The sequence below is a fragment of the Podarcis muralis genome, chromosome 7 (genome assembly GCF_964188315.1).
Source record: "Podarcis muralis chromosome 7, rPodMur119.hap1.1, whole genome shotgun sequence".
In the NCBI taxonomy this organism is placed as follows: Eukaryota; Metazoa; Chordata; class Lepidosauria; order Squamata; family Lacertidae; genus Podarcis; species Podarcis muralis.
In genome coordinates, this window is record NC_135661.1 from 3202531 (window position 1) to 3212670 (window position 10140).

Sequence of the window (10140 nt, forward strand, 5' to 3'; positions counted from 1 at the left end):
TCAAACAACCTTAAAATATCAATGGCTTTCCTTCTTCCCTTTCCATGGTTCATTTTGCACAGCATAAATCCCTACATATTTTACATAAACTATACCATTCAGTATTCCATTACAGTGGTTTGTTGTTGTTTAGTCGTTTAGTCGTGTCCGACTCTTCGTGACCCCATGGACCAGAGCACGCCAGGCACCTCTGTCCTCCACTACCTCCCGCAGTTTGGTCAAACTCATGCTGGTAACCTCGAAAACACTATCCAACCATCCTCTGTCGCCCCTTCTCCTTGTGCCCTCCATCTTTCCCAGCATTGGTCTTCTCCAGGGAGTCTTCTCTTCTCATGAGGTGGCCAAAGTACTGGAGCCTCAGCTTCAGGATCTGTCCTTCCAGTGAGCACTCAGGGCTGATTTCCTTAAGAATGGATGCGTTTGATCTTCTTGCAGTCCATGGGACTCTCAAGAGTCTTCTCCAGCACCATACTTCAAAAGCATCAATTCTTCGGCGATCAGCCTTCTTTATGGTCCAGCTCTCACTTCCATACATCACTACTGGGAAAACCATGGCTTTAACAGTGGTACCTCGGGTTAAGTACTTAATTTGTTCTGGAGGTCCGTTCTTAACCTGAAACTGTTCTCAACCTGAAGCACCAATTTAGCTAATGGGGCCTCCTGCTGCTGCCGCGCCACTGCTGCACAATTTCTGTTCTCATCCTGAAGCAAAGTTCTTAACCCGAGGTACTATTTCTGGGTTAGCGGAGTCTGTAACCTGAAGTGTATGTAACCTGAAGCGTCTGTAACCTGAGGTACCACTGTATTACATCCCTCAAAACTTATTTACACTGTTGAATTTATTTTAATACTGTCAACGTTTTCAAGTGTACACAATCCCACCGCCCCCATATATTCAATAAACATTTTCCAATCTTCTTTAAATGTGTGTTTTTCTTGTTCTCTTATTCTATACGTTAGGTCCGCAAGCTGCGCATATTCCATCAGTTTTAAACTTGAACTGATAAGATATTTTAAAAACTTCCCTCTACAGGGCTGCCTTCGGATGTCTTCCAAAGGTCGCGTAGTTACTTATCTTCTTGGCTTGGGGAGAGGGTCGCATAACTCCATACCCTCCAACATTTCTCTGATGAAAATTTTGTTGTTTAGTCGTGTCTGACTCTTCGTGACCCCATGGACCAGAGCACGCCAGGCCCTCCTGTCCTCCACTGCCTCCTGCAGTTTGGTCAAACTCATGCTGGTAGCTTTGAGAACACTGTCCCAACCATCTTGTCCTCTGTCATCCCCTTCTCCTTGTGCCCTCCATCTTTCCCAACATCAGGGTCTTTTCCAGGGAGTCTTCTCTTCTCATGAGGTGGCCAAAGTCTTGGAGTCTCAGCTTCAGGATCTGTCCTTCCAGTGAACACTCAGGGCTGATTTCCTTAAGAATGGATGCGTTTGAGCTTCTTGCAGTCCAAGGGACTCTCAAGAGTCTTCTCCAGCACCATAATTCAAAAGCATCAGTTCTTCAGTAATCAGCCTTCTTCTGATGAAAATAGGGACTCTCTAAAAGGGGGACATTCTGGAATCAAATCAGAAACCAGGGCGGCTTCTGTAGATCCATAAATGCCCCTGGAAAATAGGGACACTTGGATGGTCTTGTTTCAGGCATTGCTTTCTGCTCCTCGGCTGTGATTTGTAGGAACCAACTGCTTTATACCAAGTCTGAACTTTGGTCCCATCTAGCTCAGTATTGCCTACACTGACTGGCAGCAATGGCTCTCCTAGTCCCAGCCCTACCTGGAGATGCCAGGAATTGAACCCAGGGCCCTTATGGATGCTGAGCAGGCCCTTCTCTACTGCTGAACTGCAGCCCCACAGTAAAAGGTGCTTGAAGGAACTTTGAAAATGTCAAGGAGATGAGTAACTAGACACCTGAAGGCAGCCCCGTATGGAGAAGCTTTTTAATGTTTTCTTTTGTCCTCTTTTGTGTGCCTCCTCCTCGAGAGGTCCAGAGGGTGGCAACACGAGAACAGGGCCTTCTCTGCAGTGGCTCCCCGTCTATGGAATGCTCTCCCCAGGGAAGTTTGCCTGGCGCCTTCATTACACACCTTTAGGTGCCAGGCAAAAAAGTTCCTTTTAAACCAGGCCTTTGGTTGATTTGATTTACATCCTATGCCCTTTTAAAAGGTGTGGGGTTTTTGTTTTTTGGAGGGGAGGACTATTGGGTGGTTGTTTTTATTTTTGATTTTGTGGTTTTATATCTTGATTTTTTTCTGTGAATCGCCCTGAGACCCCTGGGTATAGGGCGGTATATAAATTCAATAAATAATAATAATGCTTTTAATATATGTTGTAAGCTGCTCAGAGTGGCTGGGGCAACACAGTCAGATGGGCAGAGTACAGTGGTACCTCGGGTTACAGACGCTTCAGGTTACGGACGCTTCAGGTTACAGACTCCGCTAACCCAGAAATAGTACCTCAGGTTAAGAACAGAAATCGCACGGAGGCAGCGGGAGTCCCCATTAGCTAAAGTGGTACCTCAGGTTAAGAACAGTTTCAGGTTAAGAACGGACCTCCAGAACGAATTAAGTACTTAACCTGAGGTATCACTGTACAAATAAATTATTGTTGTGGTTAACACATGTGTGTGTCTGCTTGAGGTATAACAGGGGGAAGGAATTTTAAAATTTAAGGGGATTTGGAAACATGGGAGAAAGCTGTGCATTTGTCTGCACACCCAACCTGCCCTCTCCCCTTTCCAAAATATTGATAGTTTTTTTCTCTCCCCCCCCCCCCCATAGGTGACCTGCCTGCCTTGGAACGATGAACCTCTGGCGCCCGAGACCAACCTTATGAAAGAAGAGCTGGCCAAGGTGAACAGGAGAGGGATCCTGACCATCAATTCCCAGCCGAACATCAACGGCAAGCCCTCCACCGACCCGATTGTGGGCTGGGGTCCCGACGGAGGCTACGTCTTCCAAAAGGTAACATGGCTGGGGACATTATGCTCTTCTCTCCTTCCCTTCCATCTCTCAGTCCAAGCAGTTCTGTCCTCTTGCATAAGATCAATTTTTGTGTGAAAGGAAGAACTACACTGCCTTTCGTGGCAAAGCTTTAGGCACTTCCAGGGGTCAGGCTGGATGACCTCTGGGGTCCCTTCCACTCCACAGTTCTGCAATTCCAAGTCGTGTGCTATGGCAAATTAGGAAGGTAGATTTGTTTGACATGTTTATAGGCTGCTGTTCAAGGTCCGGTTTCAGGAAATGGTATACATCGCTCAGTAGGGATAGGAACACAGGAAGTTAGTTGTCTTTTAACATGAAGTCATATAGAGTGGTACCTTGGTTCTCAAACACCTTGGTTCTCAAACGCCGAAAACTTGGAAGTGTTCAGGCGGCTAGTCCTAGTCTTTATAACCCTGTACCTTCTTCCAGAAGGCAGAAGCTGAAAGAGATCATTTCCGGGTAGCGCACTATCCTGCGCTATCTCTGCCGCTTTCTTATGGCACCTGGAAGAATAGAATTGATCCAAGGTGGGAAGAGTGCACCCAATTATTCTCCCCGCAGTCTTTACAACCCTGGACAGCATTGTTTTTCGCCTGACCGTGCAGCTCCCAAACCACACACACAGACCATAATACACTCTCCACAGTGCAATGGTAAAATGCCCTCAACAGGTCCTTTCAACCCTTCTCTTTAGACACAGGAACATAGGAAACTGTGTTCTGCTTAGTCAAGCCATTGCTCTGTCCAGCTCGGTCTCATCCATACGGACTGGTAGCAGCTCTCTGACGTTTCAGACCAGACTCTCTCCCAGGCAGACCTGGAAATGCGGAGGGTTCAACCTGGTCCCCGAGGCCTTCTGCATGCCAGGCAGGTGTTCTGCCACTGGGCTGTGGCTCGTCCCCTCGTCCTTTAGCTTGAAAAGTTGATCTGTAGCTGTAACTTGGCCCAAGCAATTCTCAAGTGGCAGGGCGTAGCCAAGGCCGGCTAAATCAAAGAAGGCTGGCCGCTCGGTGCCGGCAGGTGTCAGAAGCAGCAGAGGGAAAGAAAGATTCCCCGCCTCAGAAATATTGAAGTGTGGGGACAGGGCGGGGTGTGTGTGTGACAAGCCCCTTACAATGAGCGAGTATATAGTGGGGGGAGCTGTGATCCTCAGCGCCAGCTGGCTACAAAGCAAGCGGTGGGGTGATTAAGCAATGCTAGCAGGGGGCTAGCAGATCTGCCACTTGCGAGACAAAAGGATGCAGGGCTGCGGATTTCAAAAGCTCTCATTATGAGCCCATGGGGCGCTGTGTCGCCGGCCCCCATTAAACGGGGACCCCCGCTGCGAAATTGCTCCCCTCCCAGTGAGCCCCCAGAGCGCTTGTATTATTTGTCTTGCTTTCGTAAGCAGCCTCTTGATCTTCGCCACACACCCCTTTCCCCCTTTTTTAAAACTCTGACCACAATGAGAAACCCAGTCTATCTAGTTTACCTTTCCGTTGAAACAAAAAAAGCATTCCTAATAATATCCAGGTTTTGGATCAACCTCTTCAATTTATTATTATTTTTTGGTACCGTCTCCCTTCTCTCTTAATCCAAATAAGATTAAGGTCAAGGGAGACTTTTGCTCAGTGCCCCAAAGCCAATCCCAATGTGACCTGGGGGGTGGGGTGGGGGAGGAGGGTCTTTTTCTTCAGAGAGGCAACTGGCGTTGCTGTTTCTCAGCTGCTCTGCTCCACATGGTAGCAGAAACACTGAAGTAGAGCAAAATTGATTTAACACAATCACAGACCAATAAAGGGACAGCCAAGCAGTACTATTGTAATAGTAAAATTTAAGGTCTTATATATATAAGAAATGTTCATAAATGTACCAGCCAAGCACATACATAGATCAGCACAGGAAGACCCACCTGAAACCATTTTGACTCCCAAACTGACCAAATGTTTTCTCTGCAAGGAGGGAGGGGGTGAGGGAGCCTTCCCATTGTCTCATGAATTGAGAAATCACCATCTCAAAGGAATGGCCAGACTACCAGGAAAGGCAATCAGATAAGGCATTATCAGATAAGCTGGCAGACAGGAAAAACCACAGCATTCAAATTTCTGTTGTAGACCGCCTTTTCTGTGATGTAGGTATGATGTATGGAGGGGTAGTCTTGAGTGACAGGGCAGGGAATTTAAAATGTCTATATAAGGCCTTGCGCACCATTGTTCTGGGCTCCCTATTAGGGACTTTGTCTCCTTTCCATCTCTGGGCCAGTGACAACCGGGTGGCTGTCGTCGCATACATAAAAAGTATTTTCTGCTCCCTTGGAATATCGGCACCTACAATTCCTAATAGAAAAACCTCTGCTCCCCCCCCCAAGTTAATTTAAACATTTAAATTGTGCCATTGCTGGGATTCTTTGGTGTCAACATCTCCTCTCTCGACTCCTTCCAGGCTTACCTGGAGTTCTTCACCTCCAGCGAGAACGTCAGAGCCCTCCAAACAGTGTTGAAGAACTACGGCCAGCGAGTGAATTACCACATTGTCAATGTCAAGGTGCGTCCTTCCTCAGTGCCAGATTACCAAACAGACAGACTGGGCACTGGCCTACGAGCCTAGGGGCCCCTCAACAACGGATCAAAATAATATTGATTTGATCTTGAAAGAAAATTGGGAGATAATTTGTGAGGGGGCCTGCGAGATTCTGACTGCCTAGGAGCCTCCACTGGGTTTAATCCGACCCTGGTCCTTCCTCTGGTAGGCTGGCAGTGAAAACGTTTCCGTGGAAACTTGGGATGCTTGGACTGAGAGCGTATGTGGGGAGCAAACCCTCTGCTTGTGATCTCTGGAGAATATTTTGAGAACTGTTCAGCCTCTGCTAGGACAATTGGCATTGGGTTCATGGCTCCTCCTTGTGGCCCAGTTTCAATGCCTCCTGTTTAGCCAGAGAATCTGATCAGCTGAGCATATTGTTCCCTGGAGGAGTTTTCTGGATGCAGGGAGGAATAATAATAATAATAATAATAATAATAATAATAATAATAATAATTTATTATTTATACGCCACCCATCTGGCTGGGTTTCCCCAGCCAGTCCGGGCGGCTTCCAACAGAACACTAAAATACAATAACCTATTAAACATTAAAAGCTTCCCTAAACAGGGCTGCCTTCAGATGTCTTCTAAAAGTTTGGTAGTTTTTTTCCTCTTTGACATCTGGCGGGAGGGCGTTCCACAGGGCAGGCGCCACTACCGAGAAGGCCCTCTGCCTGGTTCCCTGTAACTTGGCTTCTCATTGCAAGGGAACCGCCAGAAGGCCCTTGGCGCTGGACCTCAGTGTCCAGGCAGAACAATGGAGGTGGAGATGCTCCTTCAGGTATACTGGACCGAGGCCTGTTCAGTTGGGCCTGAGATCTGTAAAAAAGAAAAAGAAAAAAGGTAAAGGACCCGTGGATGGTTAAGTCCAGTCAAAGGCGACTATGGGGTTGCGGAGCTCATCTCGCTTTCAGGCCGAGGGAGCCGGTATTTGTCCGCAGACAGCTTTCCGGGTCATGTGGCCTGCAGGACTAAACCGCTACTGGCGCAACGGGACACCGTGACGGAAACCAGAGCGCACAGAAATGCCGTTTACCTTCCCGCCGCAGCAGTACCTATTTATCTACTTGCACTGGGGTGCTTTCGAACTGCTAGGTTGGCAGGAGCTGGGCCCAAGCAACGGGAGCTCACCCCGTGGCGGGGATTCGAACCGCTGACCTTCTGATCGGCAAGCCCAAGAGGCTCAATGGTTTAGACCACAGCGCCACCCGTGTCTTGAGATCTGTACAGGCCTGGCAGCAAGTTAACAGGTGTATACAAAACCGTGGTGCAGCTGTTTCCCTCTCTTCCTTCTAAACAACCTCCTGTTTCCCGTCGGTAGGGTGAGAACATCACCAACACGCATGAAATGCAACCCAATGCTGTAACGTGGGGCATCTTCCCCGGCAGAGAGATCATTCAGCCGACGGTTGTAGACCCGGTTAGCTTCATGTACTGGAAGGTAAGAGGGTTATTCTTCCCTGCCCTGCCCCAAACACCCAGGAAACTCTTAGCCTGTTGGTACAGATCTGGGGCTTTGGTACATTTCCGTGGAAAATGTATGTGAACAGAAGTACAAGGTGCCAATTGCTATTCCCTAGAACTTGTGGTACCGGGGTACCTCTGCTCCTCTAATAACAAGTTGGGGGTAGAACCCCCACTTTTGCCTGCACAGGTTCAGTGAACTCATAGGTCTGTATCAAGTCATAAGAACATAAGAACCCGCTGGATCAGAGCAGTGGCCCATCGATGATGATGGTGGTGGTGGATAGGCAAACTAAGGCCCGGGGGCCGGATCCGGCCCAATTGCCTTCTAAATCCGGCCCATGGATGGTCCAGGAATCAGTGTGTTTTTACATGAGTAGAATGTGTCCTTTTCTTTAAAATGCATCTAGGTTATTTGTGGGGCATAGAAATTCGTTCATCCCCCCCCCCAAAAAAAATATAGTCCAGCCCCCCAAAAAGTTTCAGGGACAGTAGACCGGCCCCCTGCTGAAAAAGTTTGCTGACCCCTGATAATGATTGATTGATTGATTGATTGAGTGTATATACCGCCCTATACCGGGAGGTCTCAGGGTGGTTCACAGACAAATATAATCAGAATAAAAACAACAACCCAATAATACCCTACTCAGAAAAGCGCCACATTTTAAAAGGGTATAGGATAAGGTTACCAGACGTCCCCGTTTTCCTGTGGACAGTCCCCAGATTTACAAATCAGTCCCCTGACAAAATCATATCATTCCTATTGAAATTGAAAAGTGTCCCCAGATTCATTGAAAAAAATCTGGTAACCTTAGTATAGGATATTAAACAGATCAGCCAAAGGCCTGGTTAAAAAGGAACATTTTTGCCTGGCACTGGAAGGTGTGTAATGAAGGCTCCAGGCGAACTTCCCTGGGGAGAGCATTCCACAGACGGGGAGCCACTGCAGAGAAGGCCCCGTTCTCGTGTTGCCACCCTCTGGACCTCTCAAGGAGGAGGCGCACAAAGGAGAGCCTCAGAAGATGATATCAGGGTCAGGGTAGGTTCATATGGTCACATCTAGTCACATTGGCTAAGCAGGGGCCTTTTCTGAATGCTAAGGGCCATAGCTCAGGGGTAGAGCATATGCTTTGGATGCAGGAGGGGCTCAGGTTCATTTCTCAGCACCTCCAGGTAGAGCTGGCAAATGTCCCTGTTTATGCAACACTGGAGAGCTGCTGCCAGTTAGTGGAGGCAGTGCTGAGCGTGACAGACCAAATAGTCTGGCTCTGTCTAAGGCAGCTTCTTCTGCCTGTAGCTCAGCGCAAGGGGATCTGCTTTGCACGCAGAATGCCCCGAGTTCAGTCTCTGGCATCTCCGGGGAGAACTGGGGGAGAACCCAGCCTGAAGCCCTGGAGAGCCACTGCTGGCCAGAGCAGGCAACACTGAGCGAGTTGCGCCGATAAGTCTGAGTCTGCATAATGCAGCCTCTTCCAGACGCTCATTCCCCGAGATCATCCTCCGAGACCCTCCTTCGTGTGCCTCCTCCTTGAGAGGTCTGGAGGGTCGCAACACGAGAACGGGGCCTTTACTGCAGTGGCTCCCCGTCCATGGAATGCTCTCCCCAGGCAAGTTCGCCTGGTGCCTTCATTTTTTTTTTAAAAAAAAAATTATTCATTTTTCATTTTCGTTCATTACATACATCTCAAATTCTCAAAGACTTCCCCCAACTTTTTTGGTTTGTTTCTATTTTTACTCACTTTGCTATAATTATCCACCTTTAGGTGCCAAGCAGAAACGTTCCTTTTTAGTGCAGGCCTTTGGTTGATCCGATTTGCATCCTAGGCCCTTTTAAAATGTTTTGTTTTTTTATTATGTATTTTGTGATTTTATATCTTGATTTTATTCTGTGGACCACCCTGAGACCCCCGGGTATAGGGCGGTATATAAATTCAATAAATAATAATAATAATAATTCGTTTCCCATAGTTCCTCCTGCACTCCCACCCCCACCTCAAATTGTTTTTAAGTGTGACCTGCTTCTCTCTCTCTGCCCCCCTCGGACAGGATGAGGCCTTTGCCCTGTGGATTGAGCAGTGGGCCAAGCTGTACGAAGAGGAGTCCCCCTCTCGCATGATCCTCCAGTACATGCACGACAACTATTACCTGGTCAACTTGGTGGACAACGACTTCCCCCTGGACAGCTGCCTCTGGCAGGTCTTGGAAGACGTGCACACGCTCTTGAACTGTCCGGCGGAACCTTGAAAGTTGAGAAAAGGCACGCAGCCTCCCAGATTTGGCTGGCAGCGTAGTCAAAAACCTTAGGGATGCGAGGTTGGAACCACAGTGGCCCAGACACTCCTCTAGGGGGCGCCGTTGGCTGAATTTCCCCCCATTGCCTTCAAAGCGGGAGGCCGGTTAAGACAGGCACATCTCCCTTCTGATCCAAAAGACTCTGAGGATGTTTTCGAGCCCTTCCTGGGTTATTACAATCCCTTTCCCCCTTATACTAATGGCAGCTAGAAATCCTTATCCCCACCCCAACCCCAAATCTCTGTCTGGCCCACCCCCATGTTTCTGGGTTGCACTCTAAAAAAGAAAGCTTTCAGCTGCTGCTTCAGTGCGCAGCCTCTGATCAATGGGACTGATGGCTTCACAAGCCTCTAGTTCAGAACGGGAGTTGCAGAAAACCAGGATGAGCACAGCCGCCTGCGACGCAACTGCCCTCCTCTGGGGAGCCGGCTATTTATTTTGTTTTTATTTTATTATAAAGTCGCAGGATCGTGGTCTCCTTCCTGCGTCTTCTCGTTTTCTCTTGCAGGGGAGGGGGAAGTATTTAAAATGCTTGTAAAGGGAAGGAGAGAAGTGAAATCGGAATGAAATAAAATGCAGTTGATGCCTACGTTGACTTGCCTTTTAAAAAAGAACGGGAGGGAGAGCTTGGGACTTACTAGGGACTCACGTTGTAGCAGTGTGGCTGGGGGCACAGCATGGTGAATGCAGGGAGTTATGGTAACGTGGTCCCCCCCCAAAAAAAATCACCCATGGCTGGTGTCCATTGGGACTTGTGCGGCAGAAACACATGGGCGCCGGGCGCCATTTTGAATCAAGATGGCGGAACAAAGCATGACACCGGCATGACTCTACCCA

At 48.3% G+C, this 10140-nt stretch overlaps 1 protein-coding gene across 1 annotated transcript in view; it reads left to right on the top strand.

Annotated features, from left to right (window-relative positions):
- The window catches only part of LOC144328291 (methylenetetrahydrofolate reductase (NADPH)-like), a 36844-nt gene extending 27365 nt beyond the window's left edge, over positions 1-9479 (top strand). Inside the window, exons 2-5 of the mRNA XM_077930939.1 lie at positions 2784-2966; positions 5409-5510; positions 6869-6988; positions 9058-9479. Of these exons, the coding sequence (XP_077787065.1) occupies positions 2784-2966; positions 5409-5510; positions 6869-6988; positions 9058-9255 (603 nt within the window). The 3' untranslated portion in view covers positions 9256-9479. The remainder of the gene's footprint in view (positions 1-2783; positions 2967-5408; positions 5511-6868; positions 6989-9057) is intronic.
- The last annotated feature ends 661 nt before the right edge of the window (positions 9480-10140 follow it).